At 42.9% G+C, this 21,250-nt stretch overlaps 1 protein-coding gene across 1 annotated transcript in view; it reads right to left on the bottom strand.

Moving 5' to 3' along the window:
• Nucleotides 1-21,250, bottom strand: part of Heatr3 (HEAT repeat containing 3) — a 35,059-nt gene extending 13,809 nt beyond the window's left edge. Inside the window, exons 1-10 of the mRNA XM_051168519.1 lie at nucleotides 21,011-21,250; nucleotides 20,719-20,891; nucleotides 18,840-18,927; nucleotides 16,544-16,656; nucleotides 13,398-13,507; nucleotides 9,262-9,402; nucleotides 5,753-6,027; nucleotides 781-871; nucleotides 505-662; nucleotides 194-276 (exon numbers count right to left, since the gene is read on the bottom strand). Of these exons, the coding sequence (XP_051024476.1) occupies nucleotides 194-276; nucleotides 505-662; nucleotides 781-871; nucleotides 5,753-6,027; nucleotides 9,262-9,402; nucleotides 13,398-13,507; nucleotides 16,544-16,656; nucleotides 18,840-18,927; nucleotides 20,719-20,891; nucleotides 21,011-21,148 (1,370 nt within the window). The 5' untranslated portion in view covers nucleotides 21,149-21,250. The remainder of the gene's footprint in view (nucleotides 1-193; nucleotides 277-504; nucleotides 663-780; nucleotides 872-5,752; nucleotides 6,028-9,261; nucleotides 9,403-13,397; nucleotides 13,508-16,543; nucleotides 16,657-18,839; nucleotides 18,928-20,718; nucleotides 20,892-21,010) is intronic.

Genomic DNA, 21,250 nt, shown 5'->3' with positions numbered 1-21,250 from the left:
AGTGGTTTCCAAGTTGGGGTAACTATGACCCATAGTACTGTGAATATTCATTCTCATATCCCAGTACATAAGGGGCACAAACTTCTCCGGGGTACATATCAAGGTAGGTCTTAGGAGCATTTTCTATTCAATATTCCAACATTTCACATAATGTCAAAATGATAAATGCTTCTGAAAATTGAAAGTTTCTTACTTTCTAATCAAAGGTTTCCAATTTGGATTCTTAGAACATACGTCAATTGCAGCACTGCTTGGTGAAGCGGTTTTCTCAAAAACCTAGGTTTAAATGGGAAAGAGGAAAAGATAACAGTGAGGTCATCTTAAACAGGACTTCTCTATAAAGTCAGATGTTATTTACAGGTTAATGTGGTCAGGACAGAATCACATGTGTGCATTTCTAGCTCTGTCAATTCTGCTTTACACCCAAGACCATGCTCTCCCGGTAAATAGCTCGCATCAGCCTTTCCTACATCCCAACCGGAGCCCAGGATGAAACATAATTACCTTCTTTGGGATGAGGCAGTTGGTAAGGGCGCTGTGAATCTCATGGGACAGGCACAGTGGGGACAGCAGCTGCCCACTGCACTCACTGAAGGAGTTCTCCATAAAAGCTTCACTTTCGCTACTACTAGAAAGCTCTTCCCATTCATCATCTGAGGCATCTGAGAGGACAAACCAGATGTTAGTAACTGGGGTATCAAAGAAACTCCCACGGAAGCTGCTCTTGGTGCAGGGATAGGAACTGGGGTGGGGACTGTCCAGTGTAAGTTGGGAGCAAACCTTCACTGCAGCACATGTTGACAATAACTTCCAGAGCGGTCTGCTGAGCTGTCAGCAACGCCATGGTCTCTCTCAGCTCCTTGTCAGTAGACTAAAACAAATAATAATAATTTTTTAAAAATCAAGTTTTTTTTTTTTTTTTTTTGCATCTATTTCCTTCATTAAAGTCTATAGGAAGATTTCTGCATTTGGAATGGAGCATATCGGGGCTGGAGTAGGTCAAAGAAAAGCTAAGGGATACAAATGAGCACTGTATTTCCTCTTGGCCCACCAGAGCAAGTCTTTGTTAACTGTATTCCATCTATCACAGGGCTGCATAGTTGGAGAGAACAAACAGATATCCACTTTAACTGTATGTGTTCAGAAGCAGCTCAGCACATTAAGACTAAACAAAAGTTCACTTCAGACACCTGATGTTTAAACACAACATTTTAGCGATTTTCTTGGGATACAACTCAGTGGCAGAATGTTTGCCAACAATGTGCAAAGTCCTGGATCTGATTCTCAGCATGAAATTCAATTAAGTAAGTTAACAAAACAAAACCCCTCCTTATCCAACACTCTACTGTTAAGAAGTCAAAGATGGGGCTAGGAGTATAGCTCAGTTGGTAGAATGCTTGCCTATCATGCCAAAGCCATGTGTATCATCTCCAACACTGTACAACCTGGGCAAGGTGGCACATGCTTGTCATCGTCTGGCTACACAGCAAATCTGAGACTGGCCTTGGATATATGAGGCCCTGTATTAAAACAAATCAAACCAACAAAAACCTAGTCTAAAGATGACTGAAAGCTGTGAGAGGATGTGCATAAGTAAATGTAAATAATATACTATTTCATATGAGGGATTTTTTAACAACTGAAGATTTGGAACCTGGGGTAGGGGGCTGAGCTAGAGCCAATTCCCTATGAATATGTATTTAAATATCTTATTTCCTCAGACTCACTGGGTCCAAAGTTAAAAATATATCTAAAGGTTTTATGATACATTATCATTTTCCTTACCAGAATGCTTGTGCTCATTTAAAATGCAACTAACAAGCCATGCATGGTGGCACTCACCTTTAATCCTAGCACTCAGGAAGCAGGAGCAGATGGATCTCTCTGTGAGCTTCAGGACAGCCTGGTCTACATAGCAAGTTCCAGGACAGCCAGAACTACATAGTTACACTGTTTCAAACAAACAAAAAATAAAATCCTGCCAATAAATCCCTTGCCTAAGAATTTAACTATGGACCTGGGCAGTGGCACATGCCTTTAATCCCAGCACTCAGGGAGGTAGAGGCAAGTGGACTTCTGTGAGTTCCAGGCCAGCCTAGTCTACAAACCAAATCCAGGCCAGCCAATGCTACATGGAGAAACCCATATCAAAAAAAAAAAAAACAAAGCCAAACAAACAAACCAGGTGTGGTCGTACATTCCTTTAATCCTAGCACTCAGGAGGCAGAGACAGGGGGATCTCTATGAGTTTGAGGCCAGTCAGGTCTACAAGGGAGTCCAGAACACCCTGGTCTGCTACACAGAGAAACTTGTCTTGAAAAACCAAAAACCAAAACCATAGTTACCATGCATTCTATCACTGTCAATATCCTCAGCTCCTCTACATGCATGCCTGTATATGTAGTATAGGCACATGAGTGTACAAGTGCACACACACAGGGCAAAGCAGGCTTCCTCTATCACACCCCTCCTCACTGCCTTGAGACAGGGTGTAGGGAGCAGAGAAAGCCCTGAGTGAATGAAGACCTGAGTAAATGTATGCTTCTGGCCATGTCAAGGATCTCAGATCCTCGGAGCCATGGAGAACAAAGCCTTGCATTCTGACGTGTATATGCATGGTGATGGTGTGTGCTTTGTGCCCGTGGATATTTATGGGCTGAAGACTGCTCTGTTGCAGACTACTCCTACCAAGATTAGCTAAACTTGTCTCCTTGTCTATCTGTATGTAATAATCCTACCTCCTGTTCAGCTAAGTGTCCAACTTTATTTAATAAACATAATGAGAAGCCGGGTGTGGTGACACACGCCTTTAATCCCAGCACTCGGGAGGCAGAGGCAGGTGGATCGCTGTGAGTTCGAGGCCAGCGTGGTCTACAAAGTGAGTCCAGGATAGCCAAGGCTACACAGAGAAACCCTGTCTCAAAAAACCAAAAAAAAAAAAACCAAAAAAAAAACAAAAAACAAAAAACCATAATGAGATTCTGGGATGCTAGTCTCTTTAGCTGAGAGCCCAGACCACTGGCTCGTACTTTCTAGGATCTGTCTTTCATTCCCTTGTTACCTCAATCAGGTCTGTTCCTGGAGTCATGCTGGATGCAACAACATCGTCTCTCACTGTTTTGCTAGACTGGCTGGCCATTGAGCTCTGGGGAGCCACCTGTCCATGCCCTCAGATACTGGAGATACGGGCACGTGCAGCCATGGCTTTATATATCCACATCTATATCTATCTTGGTATGTACTTTATATCTTCATGCTTCCAGAGCAAGCAGTAACGAAATGCTTCTGGCTAACATCAATGTTCAGCACTGTAATCTCAGGAGGGGGTTTTCTCCTTCCTTTACTCTTTTTAGGAGCCTCCTGGAAGTAAGATGCACACAAGACCACACACGATGCCACTGTCTGACTCCCAGCAAGAACTTCAGATCCTTCAGTCTCCTGACAGGCTAACAGCAGGTTCCATTTCTGAAGCTAAATGTGGCAATCCAGCACTCTGGAGGTGAAGACAGAAGGGTTTGAAGCCAGCCTGGGCTACACACGCAGACTGTCTCCAAACCACCTCAACATCTGACGGACAGATGGAGTAGAAAAGCAGTTTGCCTGAATCCATTATGACAATAAAAATACCACAGCTCCAGCTGAAAACTCCAATGCATCCATAACATTCCTACTTTTCACACCTGGAGAGAAACTAAGCACATCTCACGTCTACTCTTAACCATCCTGTGATGCTCCAAGAAACATCACTAAGGTTCTTCACAGATGCCTCACTTTGGATATTGTTGCTCGTTTTCAATTATGGTGAGGCAAGCAAAGTGAGAGAAGGATTAACTATGAGGCTCCAACACATGCTTCATGCTCATAGAGGAAGTGCCATGATTTTTAAGGCATTTTTTGTTCCGTAAGCAACTTGAGGATAGGATGGGCTTCTCGCTTCTGCACATACCCTATCACTTAACACAATGCTTTGCTTGTTCATATGTAACTATTCTATGTATAAAAAGCTTGATTTCTTTAAAGCACTAAGATTAAATTACGTAGGCTCGAGAGATGCCTCAGTGGTTAAAGCCTCCTGCTGCCAAACCTGATGATCTGAGTTCAATCCCCAGGTTCCACATGATAGAAAAAAAAGAACTGATCCCTACAAGTTGTCCTTTGATCTCCACACATGTTCTATGACATGAACATGCCTCCTCCTTCTCAAAAAGAGTAACTTGGAAGTCAGAGGCAGGTAGATCGCTGTGAGTTCAAGGCCAGCCTTGTCTACAAAGTGAGTCCAAGACAGCCAAGACTACACAGAGGAACCCTCATCTCAAAAAACCAAAAACCCACAAAACTATGCTCTGTAAGTCTTCAAGAATGCAAAAATTGGGCGTGGTGGTACATACTCATAACCCCACCTACTAGGGCAGCTAAAACAAACAAGAAGGCAAACAAAATCTACAAGAAAAGACAAGAAAATGTTTATTTTGAGCTACATTCTATTTAAAGAATTCTAAGTAAATATAGACTAATCAGAATTGTAAGATGTTGATTTAAGACAATTAATTCTAATTCATTTCATATGAATCAGGACAAGCTAGCCCCAGCACTGTCCAATGAGAACGTGAACTCTGTTCTCCTAGCCAAGGCTTGTCACCTTTCCTTCCTACTCTTCCTGCCATCAGGCTCTCTCCATCCAGCTGAGTGACTCTAAAGATTACCATGTCTTCACAATCCTATCTCTTACGTCACCATTTCAGACAGCTCAGTTGGCCCTGTGTCATCTCTAACAGCCTCCTCCTTTGCTGTCCCATCTAGAACTAGTCATATGTACCAAGTTTGCAGATATAACTCAGAAATTTTGTCACAATTCTACTACCGTTCTTAGCATAGGGCTAATAGAACTATAGGTTCAGGAGTCTGTCTTCCTAAAAAAGAGGGATTTCCCCGAGCACAGAAGCACGGCTGAAGAGCCTTAGCTGTAGCTAGGACACATGAGCAGCACAGGAAGCATGTGTCTTCCTAACCCAGACCTCCCAGTCCTCGCTTTTTGGGTGAAAACATTCTCCCAAAGCATGGATCTATCTACACCTTCTCAGAGAAAATAACTCGCAGCTGTGCACCCTCACATCGGCACTAAGCACCCCGCCTCCAACCTCTTGTCAGCAGCAGTGGGGAGATGAAGGTTTAGACTATTGCTCTGCTAAAGATAAATACTAAATAAAAGAGGAAAGAATTCAATTAAAAAAAAAAAGCTAGGCATAATATGATGAGTGTGAAGATCAATCCGCTGAAGGCAATGGGTGACTGAAACAGACCAGTCAGAAAGACAGGCTGGTGTTTTTAAAGTGTTCCTTTTGGAACACTTTAAGTTTGCCTCAACTGAAGGCCTCCCACACAGAAAGACTTCATTGTAGACAAGACTTTTTGTTGTTGTTTGTTTGTTTCTTCTATCAGGGTACATTCCTAATGTTATAATAAGAATCAACAGGAAAATATGACTTTTACTGAAAATCTAGCTGTAATATCTTTCTGGAATGCTAAGGAGACCTGTTGAAGAAATAGATGTATTAATTTGTATTGAATATCACTTTGCGTGGTGGCGCACACTTTTAGTCCCAGCACTCGGGAGGCAGAGATAGGTGGATCTCTGTGAGTTTGAGGCCAGCCTGGTCTACAAAGGGAGTCCAGAACAGCCAAGGCTACACACATAGAAACCCTTTCTTGAAAAACCAACAAAAAAAGAAAAAAGAACATCACTCAGACTCACTGGAAGTAAATCAGAAATAAATGTTTTCCTCCTGGGTTTTCTTTTGTGAGGAATTTCTTCCATCTCATCATCTTCAACCAAATCCCCATTAGCATTTGCTAGTATGTCTTCGGTATCTGCAGCAGTCTTTAACCGCTGGGCTTCAGCCTCCTTCATCTGAATGACTGTGTCAGCAGCATTCACTTCCAGAACTTCAGACAAGATGTTTAATATGGCATTTATGATTTCTGCCTGACTCTTAGATGGAATAATGTCCTTTAGGTTCCACATTGTGCCTGGGAAAAAAATAACCATGAAGACAAAGGAATTACTATAGAATCTTTATTAAGAATGGGTTCTAACACTGACAGGGTAATACACAGACTGATTTTAGTATAATAAAAGGAAGTGCTAAAGAGTAAAAAAAGAAGTATAACTAAGTGGAACAACATAATATTATATAATAGTGAGGGGAAAAAGAGTCTCCACAGGGCTGGATCTTTAGGCTCTGGTGTAATTTCAAAATATCCAACCCTTTGTTCATCCTGTCTTGGCACACAACAGTTTTCTCTGGTATAGAATTTGCATACTCAGAAATACTGGTAAAGTTTTAAAATGGCAGGAAGTGCCTCATTTTCTTCCATCTTTACCTAAGCTGCTCTTCTTGGCAGCTTTTTGTATTACAAGTGTACTGGGATGTATTACTGCTCCAATTTTGCATATTGAAGACAGACAGCAAATTCTTGGCTTTTTCCTACCAAAATAAAACAGTGCTTCCAGGAAGAAATCAGAGTTTTGCTTTTGTTTTTAAGTGAATGACAAGGTCTGGGGATTTAGCTCAGCTAGTAGAATGCTTGCTTAGCATGCTCAACCCCTAGGACTGCAAAACCAGGGGTGGTGCTGCACACAAGGAAGCCCAGCATTCAGGAGGGGAGGCAAGAGAATCACAAATTTCAGGTCAATTTCGGCTAAAATACAAATTGTAGCCTGGGCCATATATAAGACCTTCTCTCCGAAACAAGAGATGATAATAAAATGAAAACACCACTGAGATATAACTAAAACTACTGAGAACAGAGACCAGAAGAAATTAGTCATGGTCACTGTGGCAACAGTACCAATAACTAAAAGGTTAAAACAACCCAGGTGTGGTGCTGAAGAGATGGTACAGAGGTTAAGAGCACTGACTGCTCATCCAGAGGTCCTAAGTTCAATTCCCAGCAGCCATATAGTGGTTCACAACCATATATAATGTGATTTGATGCCCTCTTCTGGCATCAGGTGCACATGCAGGCATAAAAAATAAATTTTAAAACAAAAAACAACCCGGGTACCAAATGGAGAGTGGCTTCCAAGACAGGTAGGGTTATATAGAGAGAGATCCTGTCTCAAAAAAGCCAAAACCAACTAAATAAAGTAAACCCAAAGAGAGGTGCACGCGCACACGCATGCACGCACACAATGGAATACTATTCAGCATTAAAAAAGAAGAAAATGAGCTAGGGATATAGCCCAGTCAGCAGAGGGCTTGTCTAGCATACAGCCCTGAGCTTGATCCCCCACACCACATAAATTGGGTGTGATGATACACACCCATACTCCTAGCATTCATGTTGTAGGAAGTTTGCTGTCATCAGACTATACAGTAAGTTTGAGGCCTACCAGGCTACAGAAGACCTTGTCTCAAAAATTAAAAAGAAGCTAGGTGTGGTGGCACACACCTTTAATTCCAGCACTTGGGAGGCAGAGGCAGGTGGATCACTGAGTTCGAGGCCAGCCTGGTCTACAAAGGGAGTCCAGGACAGCCAGGGCTACACAGAGACACCCTGTCTCAAAAAGCAAAACAAAAACAAAAATTAAAAAGACTAGTACTAATGCATGTCACCTTGAGGATCTTAGGGTAACTGAAATAAATCAGTCGTAAAGGGTAAAAGACAAATGATTCTGTTTGTGTAAGATTTTTACAGTAGTCAAATCCACAGAAACAGAAAGCAGCACGGTGGTGTTCAGAGATGGGGGAGCAAGGTTAGGAAAAGTTCTCATTCAGTGGATACAGTCATTCTGCAGGATGAAAAGACCTGGAGATATGGCTGTACAAGAAAATGCTTTGTATTACTCCACTGACCTGTACAAGAGGGTCAGTGAGACAAGTCAGGAGGTGAAGGATTTACATTTATAACAGCAGCCCTCCTGCACAGAGCTGGAAGGCACAAACCGAAGAATCTCTCTGAAGCCTGCAAGCTAGCTAGCGAGTATGGAGCTCACGGGGAGGCAGAAACAAGAAAGACCTTGCCTTTACCTTCTCCTCTGACCTCCACAGGCATACAGAGCACACGTGCACCCACGGCCACATACATATGAACAACAATAATAAAATGAACAGATGATTTCTGCACAGGTCAAAGGCAAGAGGAAAATATAAAATATTTAAAGTGTATACGCCTCAACTAACTATCCATCAGATCACTTCAGATTTCCATATTCAGAGACACAAGGGGCAAAAAAGAGTAAGAAGTCATGGAAGAGCAAGTGGTGGGCCATGTCTTAGTTGCCCTGAGTCAATTTTTTATCTCACTGGGTCATGAAATAGAGGAAAGGTGGGCTGGAGAGATGATGTAGCAGTTAAGAGCTCTTCCAAAGGACCTCAGTTCCATTCCCAGCAACCACATGGCACCTCACAACTGCTATAGTTCCAGGTCCAGAGGACTCAACACCCTTACAGACATACATGCAAGCAAACCACCAATGCACATAAAATAAAAATAAATAAAGCATAAAAAGAGGAAAGTCTGGACCACTGTGTTTCTATATTAGGAAAAATAGTTTGTTAAACTGGATGGGGCTGTTCTTTCAGAGGGCCTGTGTTCAATTCCCACCACCCACATGGAAGCTCACTACTGTTTATAACTCCAGTTCCAGGGGATCCAATGCCCTCTTCTGATCCTCAGAATCCTTCATGTATGTGGGGCACATAAACTCACACAGATTATAAACAAAAGATAATGTGGGCATTGGTGGCACACACCTTTAATCCCAGCACTCTGGAGGCAGAGGTGGGTATATTTCTGAATTTGAGGCCACCCTAGTCTACAAAGACAGTTCCAGAACAACATGGCTACAGAGAAACCCTGTATCAAAACACCAAATAAAGAAACTAATTAATTAAAAATAAGTTTTAGAGACTGGAAATATCTATTCTAGAAGGCCTCATAATGATGGAAAACCATGTCAGTTAAGGGTCTCTGTTCTAATACTAAGATGTTCAGACCAGAGCCGGGCGTGGTGGTGCACGCCTTTAATCCCAGCACTCGGGAGGCAGAGGCAGGCGGATCACTGTGAGTTCAAGGCTAGCCTGGTCTACAAAGTGAGTCCAGGATGGTCAAGGCTACACAGAGAAACCCTGTCTCGAAAAACCAAAAAAAAAAAAAAAAAAAGATGTTCAGACCAGACAGAGCACAGTGGGGAAAACTGAATCTTCACCCTCCACTTCTATCCATTACAAGTTACCATTTCATTTGACTAAACCTTACCTGCCACTAGTGTTCTTAGCAGAATGTATTCCATAGAGGTGACAGGACAAAGCAAAGCAGACTCCAGCACACGCAGTGCTGTGCCATCAAAAGACTGCAGGAGCTCTGGGTTATCTTCGGTCACTATCTGTAAACAATATGCTGTACGACAAGAATAACAATTTAGAAACCTTGAATTCTTGAAGATAATTTGCACCAGAATAATTCATACAGAAATGTGCATTTTTACAACTTCCAGACACATCAGCTTCTTTAGATATATAGGCTTCACTTCAAGGGTAGTACACGCCAAAGAGACCTCACAACCTGTCGGTGCTAGAGATCTCCATTTCTCAAGTTCTTTAAATTTCTAGTCCCCTACCTCCCCTAATCAGAGTTTCTCTGTGTATAGCTGGCTGTCCTGGAACTCACTCTGTAGACAAGGCTGGCCTAGAATTCAGAGAGTTGCCTGTCTTTGCCTCTCAAGTGCTAGGATTAAAGATGTACACCACCACCACTGACTAAATTTCTAATTCTTATGTGCATTGGGTTTGCTTGCATGTATGTCTATGTGAGTGTCAGATCTTGAGGTTACAGACAGTTGAGCTGCCATGTGAATATTGGGAATTGAACTTGGGTCCTCTGGAAGATTAGTCAGAGCTCTTAACCACTAAGCCATTTCTCCAGCCCCTAGCTTTCTAATTTTTTACAGAATTATACTCTCATAAACTATAACTTAAAGGGCTCTTAAATGGTGTGACAATGCTGAATTACTATAAATATCTGCAATTTATTCTCAGTTTGTTCATTTATCATAGGCCAGTAGCAGGAAGCTTATGACCACTAACTAGTCCATGCACCACATGCTTAGAAGTAGTTCTGTTGCCAAGAACAAACCTGAGGTCTTAGGCATTGTGGTCACAATATCCTTATACATTAGCGTTATTTAAGAAAAAAAAAAAGTAGTTCAGTGTGGTGCCGCAGGCCTTTAACACCAGTACTCTTTAATCCCTGCATTCAGAAGGGTATCTGAGTTCAAGGCCAGCCTCATCTACATAGTTCTACAACAGCTTCAATAAATAAATACATAAATAATAAAACAAATCAACGTAATGGATTGCAACATTTGTGCTAGAAATTAACTGAAAGCATAAAGAATAACTGAGATGGCAGGGCAGTGGTGGTGCACGTCTTTAATCCCAGCACTTGGGAGGCAGAGGCAGGCAGATCTTTGTGAGTTCGAGGCCAGCCTCATCTACAGAGCAAGTTTCAGGGCAGCCAGGGCTACACAGAAAAACTATGTTTCAAAACAAACAAACAAACCAAAACTCAACTACATGAAAGGCTTTGATAGAAGACACCTCTAAATTATAAAAAGGAAACTAAATACAAAGTAGTTTCCTTTGAGATATTTATTCCAAAAAATCCAGACCTAAAAATTTCAAATTAGATTGTTATCTATTCAAATGAATGAAAACTGGCTTAGCAGTTAAAAGCACTTACTGCTCTTGCATAGGAATTGGGTTTCATTGCCTGCACCCATGTGAAGGCTCACAACCATTTGTAATTCCAGTTTCAGAGGATCCAACTCTCTTCTGACCTGCGGAGGCACCAGGCATGCACATGGTGCACATACACTCACACACACAAACTAAATAAATCTAAAATAGAAAACAAAACACATGGTACTGCTGTAATCTAATTTGGATCCCAAAATGCATCTATGTGCAGAACTGTGTACACACACATCAATACACAAATTTTCATATGATGTATTGTTTTATTACGGGACTAATGCTCGGGGGCTGAAGAGATGGCTCAGTAGTTAAAAGCACTGGCTGCTCTTCCAGAGGACCTGGGTTCAATTCTCAGTGCCCACAAAGCAGCTCACAACTGTCTGTAACTCCAATATCTGACACCCTCACACAGATATACATGCAGGTAAAACAACAATGCACTTAAAATAGAAATAAAGTATAAAAAAACAAAGAAAGGGGCTGGAGAGATGACTCAGTGGTTAAGAGCACTGTCTGCTCTTCCAAAGGACCCGGGTTCAATTCCCAGCAGCCACATGGCAGCTCACAACTGTCTGTAATTCTAGTTCCAAAGGATCTGACACCCTTGCCCCCATATCAATGCACATAAAATAAAATTAAATAAATTAAAAAAAAAAAAAAAAAACAAAGAAAGAACGTTATCGGCATGGTGGTGTACACCTTCAATCCCAGCACTCTGGAGACAGAGGCAGCTGGAGCTCTGTGAGTTCAAGGTCAATCTGGTTTACAAACTGAATCCAGGACAGCCATATTAAAAAAAAAAAAAAGGAAATATCTATTAATCCAAGGAGAAACAGTGCTAAGAAGAATACACTTCTTCCTTTCCTAGAAATATGCATAAGAAATAAAGGGGAGCAAGTGTTTCTCTGTGGGTACCCAGAATTCTGCCCAGCTGCCTACTTTCTGGTTTCTGCCTCCTGCTTCTGAGCTGAGGGTTTTTAATGGCTCTCTAGCCCAACACAGACAAGGTAGGAGGCTAAAGGCAACTGATGGACTCCAGGTCCCCAGCTCCCACGAAAGGGACACAGGCCTAACAGAAATCAGTTCACCTCTACAGCTCCTGCCACCAACCCCCGTCCCAACAATAACATCAAAAAAAACTGTTCTTCAGAAGTCAGAGAAAGTAAGCCGGGCGTGGTGGCGCACGCCTTTAATCCCAGCACTCGGGAGGCAGAGGCAGGCGGATCACTGTGAGTTCGAGGCCAGCCTGGTCTACAAAGTGAGTCCAGGATGGCCAAGGCTACACAGAGAAACCCTGTCTCGAAAAACCAAAAAAAAAAAAAAAAAAAGAAGTCAGAGAAAGTAACATAAAACATTTTAAATATGGCTACATTCCAATTAACTTTGAGTTTTTGTTTCTTAGTAAATAGAGATGAAAACTTCAAAAATAAAGGCTTTTAAGAAGTAAATCACAGCCGGGCATGGTAGCGCACGCCTTTAATCCCAGCACTCGGGAGGCAGAGGCAGGCGGATCGCTGTGAGTTCGAGGCCAGCCTGGTCTACAAAGTGAGTCCAGGATGGCCAAGGCTACACAGAGAGACCCTGTCTCGGAAAAAAAAAAAAAAAAAAAAGAAGTAAATCACAGCCGGGTGTGGTGGTACATGCCTTTAATACCAGCACTTGGGAGGCAGAAACAGGCAGATCACTGTGAGTTCGAGGCCAGCCTGGTCTACAGAGTCCAGGACAGCCAAGGCTACAGAGAAACCATGTCTCAAAAAACAAAACAAAACAACAACACAAAATAAATCACAGGCTAGAGAGGTGGCTCAGAGGTTAATAGCACTGTCTGCTCTTCCAAAGGTCCTGAGTTCAATTCCCAGCAACCACATGGTGGCTCACAAACATCTATGATGTGATCTGATGCCCTCTTCTGGTGTGCAGGTATACATGTAGACAAAACACTGTACATAATAAATAAATCTTTAAGAAAAAAAATAAAGAAGTGCATCACTAAGCCAGGTGGTGGTGCACATTTTTGTTTTCCTTTTTTGGTTTTTTTGAGACAGAGTTTCTCTGGGTAGCCTTGGATGTCCTAGACTTGCTTTGTAGACCAGGCTGGCCTCAAACTCACAGCATTCCATCTGCCTCTGCCTCCCCAAGTGCTGGCGTGGTGGAGCACACCTTTAATCCTAGCACTCAAGAGTCAGGAGGGTCTCTTAGTTCTACCTGAGCCTTGTGACAGCCTCGGCTACACAGAAAAACTGCTCTGTGGGGATGGGAAGTTACACATTACATGTACTCACATAATTGCCTTCCTCCCTTTCAAAAGAAATCAGTGAGGAATTGGCCAGGCTTGGTGGCAATGCACCTTTGATCTTGGCACCCAGGAGTCAGCATTAAAGGTTAGCCTGGTCTATACTGCAAGGTCAAGACCAGCCAGAGCTATGTAGTGAGACCTTGTCTCAAAAACAAAATAAAAAAGAAACAAGCAGAACCTTACAGCATTGTATAAATATCAGTCACAGATTTAAAGAATTCCAAACAAACAGAACTCCACTATACATATTGGAACAGTATGGCAGCAATCACTGCTGTACAACAGACACACTGTGCTTGAAAATGGCAACACACAAATATCAAAGGAGCGCTTTGTTCACTTACCTACAGAAACAGCCAGGTCAACATTGGTGGGGAACCTACGTAAGTACTTTAAAACAATCTCCAAACACCCTTCTCTGTTGAATACAGATACTGCTCTACTACTGCATTCACTAAATTAAAAGGGAGAAATAAATTTTACTATTCATACTTTAACATCAAGAAATTAGTCACAGCAGTCTACAAACAAAACAATTACTCTTTATAAAACCAAAGATCAGGAGTCAACACCCACCATGCAGTTACTGAACATGACAACCACCTATCAGTGTTTCGTTTCCATCACAGCAGGATCTTAGTCACTATCTCCTTATAGGTTAGAACTGAAGGAAATCTCAGAAATCACTCATTCAACTTCCCATCTTACAGATTTCAGAAAACCCACGACCCACAGACAAGGCAATCCGTCTGCAGTCCCATGTCCTGTGCGTGGTGGTACCAGGCCCAGAGTCTCAGTTCCTTGTGTGCAGACTGTTCCTTTTCCATTACGACTTGATAATAATGTGTTCAAATAAGGACAAATGCCTCTATCACATGAAAAGCATCATTTTTAATTGAAAAACCGCATTTTATCCACTCCTAGACTCCAATTATAGTTTCAACAAGCAGAATTTTCAATCTTCAGAGAAATTACTCTAATAAATATTAGTTCTGAAATCACAAAACTTCTTTAAATAAAAAGTTATCAATATTACTAATAAACATACACACTAAATACAGGGTAAAAGGATGATTTTACTCATGCCTCCAGAATATATTCTCAATGTAGACATATAACAGTAATTCAGATGACTCACACTATCCAAAAAGACATTTTGTTAGGTGTCCATTTTATTTCAGTACTAAACTATAGCCATAAAGGCAAAGTATGTATTAGTAAGTATGTATTGTATGTATAAGTAAAGTGTGAAACAAAACTCTAGGAGCTATGATAACCATACGTGGTGAAGACTGGACTCATACACACTCAAGACAATAAGGTTACTTTGGAGATAGCTATATTAGGCCAATGGTTCTCAGCCTGTGGGTCATGACATCTTTGGGGTCCCATGCCAGAGATCCTGTATATCAGACATCTACATTTTGATTTATAACAGTAACAAAATTAGTTATAAAATAGCAACAAAACAATGTTATGGTTGGGGGTCACCACAACATGAGGAGCTGTATTAATGGGTCGCAGCATCAGGAAGGCTGAGAACTGCTGCATTCAACTCTTTTCAAAGAAAATATTCTTAAAATTCCCAGAGCCACATGAGGTGGGTCATACCTGTAAGCCCAGATAAAGGAAACAGAAACACAAGATCAGGAATTCAAGGTCATCGTTAGCCACATAGCAAGTCCTAGGCTAACCTGGCCTACACCTGTCTCAAAAAATAAAAATATAAAGAGCTGAAAAGATGTTTAAGCAGTTATGAGTACGTGCTATTTTTGTAGAGACCTGAGTTCGATTCCCAGCACCATTGTTAAGTGGTTCATAACCATCTCTAACCCCAGATCTCTGGCCTGGGAGGGCGCCAGCATTCATGTGCACATACCCCCGTACACATATGTAACTAAATATAACTTTTTCTTCTTTCTTTCTTTTTTTCCTTTCTTTCTTTTTTTTTTTTTTTTTTTTTTTTTTTTTTTTGCGAGTTTGAGGCCAGCCTGGTCTACAGAGAAAATTCCAGGCAACCAAGGCTACACAGAGAAATCCTGTATCAACTAAAGAAAAACAAAACAAAATTCCAGTTCTGTGATCTTCAATCTTCTAGGGACTGGAGATAAACTACGGTGGTAGAACATGTTTAGTCCAAGGTTCTAAACAACAAATTATATTACAAAAAGATATGGTGCGCAGAAAACACCCATCAGCTGCTCATGTACCATTTCTTTACTTTTTGTTTGTTTTGTTTTTTTGAGACAGGGTTTCTCTGTGTAACCTTGGCTGTCCTGGACTCACTTTGTAGACTAGGCTGGCCTCGTACTCACAGCGATCCGCCTGCCTCTGCTTCAAGAGCACTGGGATTAGAGGCGTGCGCCACCATGCCTGGCTCTCATGTACCATTTCTTAAAGCTCATTTGTAATCCCCGAGGGGATCATGAGTTCAAGGGCAGACAACATTACATAGTGAGACCTTGGGGGAAAAAAGGGTGAGAGAGGGAAGGAAAAAAAGAACAAAAAGAAGAAAAAGAAAAACTATAAAGGGGGGAAAAGCCACTTTCTCAAATATTTTGCCAATGCTCCTGGTGGAATAGAATGTACCTACTAGTTTAAGATAAAATTACAGGCAGACTGAGACTGATATGCAAGCAGCTTTTCAAGATCTAACTCATCTCAGAGTCTAAGAAACACTACTTTTGCTGAGCGTGGTGGCACACACCTTTAATCCCAGCACTTGGGAGGCAGAGGCAGGCAGATCGCTGTGAGTTTGAAGCCAGCCTGGTGTATAAAGTGAGTCCAGGACAGCCAGGTCTCCAAAAACAAACCTTGTCTCAAAAAAAAAAAAAAAAAAAAACACTACTTTTAGGTCATTATTTTAATTGCTCCCAATTGAAAATAAGAAACTATAATTATAGCTGGGCATGATGGCATACCCATTTAATCCCAGCATTCAATAGGCAGAGGCAGGTAGATCTCTGTTTAACCAGCATGGTCTACAAAGCGAGTTCCAGGACAGCCAGGGCAGTTATACAGAGAAACCCTGTCTGAAAACAACAACAACAACAACAAGAACAAAAAAATCTATAATTCTGCTATAATTACAGACATAAAGTCAAGCTAAAAAAAGTGATTCCAGGCTTCATTTCTAGCTTCGTTCATTCCCATCCGCAGTCCTCAGTGTCCTAACCAGTGCTGACAACATGGATAAAAGGTGACCCTGCTCCTACTCAGTCCCGAAGAGGTCCTCTCAGGAAGCCACTTCCTAGTCAAACAGCCACTACCAGAGCAGTGGACGAAAGCATCACCCAATGCATGTGGTCCTTTTCCATTTCATCCCACAGCAGGTGTACATTGGACTCGTTAGGAGGACGAGCTCGTCACCAGATATAAGCACCTACGAAGTATCAGCATCACACATTTATAGACGGTCCCCACAGCTTCACAGAAAGAAGAGCAGGCAGGCAGTGACGCAACAGGAGGTTGCTCTGGGAAAGCGCCTTACCAGACATTCCACAGCACATTCACGGCCTCGTTGGCTATGCTCTCAATAGAATCTCTGCTCTTGTCTGCTTTCTCCTGTGGAGACATCTCATTTGAATCCAGTCCAACGCTACACTGCAACCAAATATCATGATTAGCACCCAGGTACAAAATTAGAGCTAAGCAAAAAAAAAAAAAAAAAAAAAACCTAGTAAAAAGCCAGGCATGGTGATGCACGCCTTTAATCCCAGCACTCGGGAGGCAGAGGCAGGCAGATTGCTATGAGCTCAAGGCCAGTCTGGTTCTACAAAGAGAGTCCAAGGCTACACAGAGAAATCCTATCTCACAAAACCAAAAAGCAAAAGCAAAAAACAAACAAAAAAACCCTAATAACAATAAAGAATTAAAAAAGCAAAACCATCAGAAATTATAATAATGTATATAATCATATCAGATGATTGTAAGTACAATTCTCAAAATGATACATTCCGTGGGAGTGGGGAGACACAGCAGTTAAGAGCACTCTCTGCTTCTCTAGAGAAATGGTTTGTACTGTTCTTGCAGGGGAGCTGGGCTCAGTTCCCAGTACCCACATTAGCTGGTACACAATCACATGTTAACTACAGCTCCAAGCAATCTGACACCCTCTTGCCTCTGAAGGCACCTGCACATACATGGCATTTACACACACACACACACACACACACACACACGAATAAAAATGGATTAAAAACTTAAAAAAGAAATACATTCCTTTGGCAAAAAGGTCCTCAAGGCATGATGGAAAGCATCCTACACTTTGCATGAAAGTACAAAATCAATACAAAGTATTCTCCCTAATGTGATGAAAGATAGAATGACAAAGAAATAAAAAGCTGGGCTGGAGAGATGGCTCAGAGGTTGAGAGCACTGACTGCTCTTTCAGAGGTCATGAGTTCAATTCCCAGCAACCGCATGATGGCTCACAACCATCTATAATGAGATCCAGTGCTCTCTTCTGGTGGGCCGGTGTTATATGTAGGTGGAACACTGTGTAAATAATGAATAAATCTTTTTTAAAAAGAAAAGAAATAAAAAGCTAGTATTGGGGCTGGAGAGTTGGCTCAATGGTTAAGAGCACTGTCTGAGCTTCCAAAGGTCCCAGGTCCAATTCCCAGCACCCACATGGCAGCTCACAACTGTCTGTAACTCCAAGATCTGACACCCTACAGCAATGCACATAAATTTAAAAATTAAATATTAAAAAAAACTAGTATTTGTACTATTCTGAGCATTTTATATATATTAAATAATTAATTCTAAAACAAAATTATGAGGCATGATACTATTAACCTTTATCTCCTAGTATAAGAAAGACAATAAAAAAGGCTGCTGAAGGTACAGGAACGTATGGTGAGGCTGGGCTTCACCTACAGACACTCTAGCCTCAGAGTGGTGCCCTTGACCTCTGTGCAGGACGGTCCAGGGCACTCTCTAGAACAGGTTTTCCGAGTCTTGGACTTCTTATGGGGAGACCACCCTCCATGGTAGGAGGCCCTACAGCATGCATGCCTCTACCCACTGGATGCTGGCAGCATAGCGCCAAATGTGCCCATGTGGCAACACCACCCTCAGTGTAGAATCCCTACTGTAAAGGAACAGGACTGATGCCTCCCATTAAACTGGATCTTTTATGCTGCATTAAGTGAAATTCGGCTATATGTAGAAGAGAAGAAAGGCATGCAGGCTGAGAGGAAATCCAAGAGCCCACCGTCCTTAACCAATGAGCTATATCACGTGACATGAACCATGTGATATTAAGCATGAGGGTGCAACATAATCCTTATAAGGTCATAGTGACTATGCCTTGGGCCCACCAGCATATAAACAGGTATAATGATACTGCCTTGGACTTGGGATATAGTTGAGCAGTAAAGCACCTGCCTGGTAGGCACAAAGATCTGAATTCCATCTCCAGCACCACAAAAAAGAAAAAGAGACTTGCCTCAAAGGACTGCTGTGAAGATTAAATTATGTACATATATGAGTGAGCAAACAAGAAACAGGATTGAACTCTAAAGGGGTAAGTATGCAGTTTTAGAAAGGGCTTTTCTAATTATCGTAAAGGTGTCAGGGACACCAATAGAGATCAGTATTAGTGATGCCTGTGTACTGACAGTTTCCAGGGGGGAAAATGGAATGGCTACAGGATGTTTAAAGGGACACATAATAGATGACATGAAAGTACACGGGGTGGGGGGGGGGGGTGTCCACTTAAACTTAGCTCCTAAAAGCTCCACTTACAAGTCATCATTCAGGCTACATTATATACCACATACCTCTCTCAGTAGTGCCACCAGGGGTGTCATGATGTCCTTAGCCACCATGTCATCACAAACTTCAAAACCTCCGCAAGCACTGAGGTTTCTACATGAGAAATTTAAATGTGTTTTACTTGCAAGTCACATGTCACAAAATACTTCTCAGCTACTCAAAGCACAAGGTTCCCTACAGAAAAACTATCTGTCGCATTTGCCTGGAAAACAAACCTACAGATTTAACTGTCCTGGTCCTGAGTACAACAAAAAGCTTTGTCATTGTCCTACACTGTGCTGTTGCTGTGAAGAGAAAACATGACTAAGGCAACTCATATAAAGAACAGTTTCAGAGGCTTAGCCGTTATCATCATGGGGTGCGGGGGAGCATGGCGGCATGCACGGTGCTGGAGCAGTAGCAGAGGGCTACACCTTGCTCCATAGACAGAGATGCTGGGCCTGGGGTGGGCTTTTAGGAACCTCAAATCCCACACTCAGTGACATACTTCTTCCAATAAACCCACACCTACTCCAACAAGGCCACACCTCCTAATCCTTCTAAAATAGTGCCACTCACTGGTGACTAAGCATTCAAATACATGGTCCTATGAGGGCTGTTCTTAGTCAAACCACCATACCCTCAATAGCATTCTCTGTAATTACTATTAGCTATATGGATTACTTGGTTATTTTCTTCTAGGGCTTTTGTAGTTTTGCATTTACATTCAGGGGTAAGACCCACTAGCTCATGTGACAAATGAGTGGCTTTTTCAAAAAGTAGACGACACCATTCCAGTTTAGAATAAGTCCTTCAACTCAGCAGCCTCAGCTACTAGCAGCATCCCACCCCACCTCCCACCCCTCCACCCCCACCCCCACCCTCTCTCTTCAGCCACATTTATGCTGGGTAAATCTACACTCTGTCTCACTTCTCTGCCATTGCTGTTCCTCCATAAAGAATAGTCTCAGGGGCTGGAGAGATGGCTCAGCGGTTAAGAGCACTGACTGCTCTTCCAGAAGTCATGAGTTCAATTCCCAGCAACCACATGGTGGCTGACAACCATCTATAATGTGATCTGATGTGCACTGTATACATAATAAATAAATCTTAAAATAAATAAATAATAAAAAATTCTTTAAAAAAAAAAAAAAGAATAGTCTCACCCTATTCTTCCATGCCTAGTTCTCTGATGTTCTGGTCTCCAGTTTCTAAATGTCATCTAGAAGCCACCCCAATCCAACTCCCCCACCCCATCCCCTGCCCCTCAAATAGCCTCTCGCTTACATAGCACTTCTCATTAACACTACTGCTATCAAGCCGGGCGTGGTGGCGCACGCCTTTAATCCCAGCACTCGAGAGGCAGAGGCAGGCGGATCGCTGTGAGTTCGAGGCCAGCCTGGTCTACAAAGTGAGTCCAGGATGGCCAAGGCCACACAGAGAAACCCTGTCTCGAAAAACAAACAAACAAAAAACAAACAAACAAACAAAAAAACCCACACACACACTACTGCTATCAATACTAATACTAGCCTTTTTGCTAGTTTCCAGATACCCTCTCAAGGGAGCTCGTGCAAAGACAAGAAGAATCTTGCTGTCCTGACATGTCTTACATGCTGAGATGTCGGATGTACTTGGAACACAGACTTATGAGTTCATCCTATCAGGGACCCTAAGGTGCGTTTTGGGAGGAGGAAATGTGCATCAGGTTTGAAGGTAGGTGAAGCAGCCAAATTGTATACAAACAATGTGTGTCGTCTGTGGGACCTGGGGTCCTTCAGAGCCTAGACTCACATCTCCATCCGCTGCAAACCTGAGATAACAGACGGATATCCCACCCACCCCCCTCAAAAGGTAGAAAATGCATCGGGAGAGGGTATGCTGGGTTTATTTGCTCCGACTCACCTCAGAGCTCCAGCCGCCGTCTCCCTGACTGCCAGACTAGAGTCCAGCAGCAGCGGCCCGAGCCGGCGCACAGCATCCCGGCGAGCCAAGTCTGGCCACGCCGGCCGCTGCTGCACCAGCCGGGCCAGCCCCGCGCAGGCGCACTCGCGGACCTCCGCGCTCGGATGCTGGAGCTGTGGGAACCAAGACGTCAGAGGCGCGTAGTGAGCACGCGCGCCGCAGTCCCGCTTTCCCGCGGACCCCCTGCCGCCCGCCTCAAGCCACCGGAGCCCGAGCCAAGGCTTCGACCCACCTTCTCTAGAAGCTCCGCCGCCGGCCCGTCGTCCTCCTCGTCCCTAGTCCCGTTCGCCGCGGCCGCCGCTTCGGCCTGACAGCTACCGGTAGGGGAGAACTGAGGTCGCTTGAAGCGTTTCGTCCGACTCTTACCCATGGCGACGGAGGCTGCGGTGACAGACCAGGAGGGGAAGACTGCTGCAGGCGAAGGGGGCCGCCGGGCCGGTGCCGACTTGTAGTCTCCGACGCTACTTGGCGT

Source organism: Acomys russatus, chromosome 26 (assembly GCF_903995435.1).
Source record: "Acomys russatus chromosome 26, mAcoRus1.1, whole genome shotgun sequence".
Lineage (NCBI taxonomy): Eukaryota > Metazoa > Chordata > Mammalia > Rodentia > Muridae > Acomys > Acomys russatus.
Note: the sequence above shows the minus strand (reverse complement) of the source record. Positions and strands in the feature narration are given on the sequence as shown.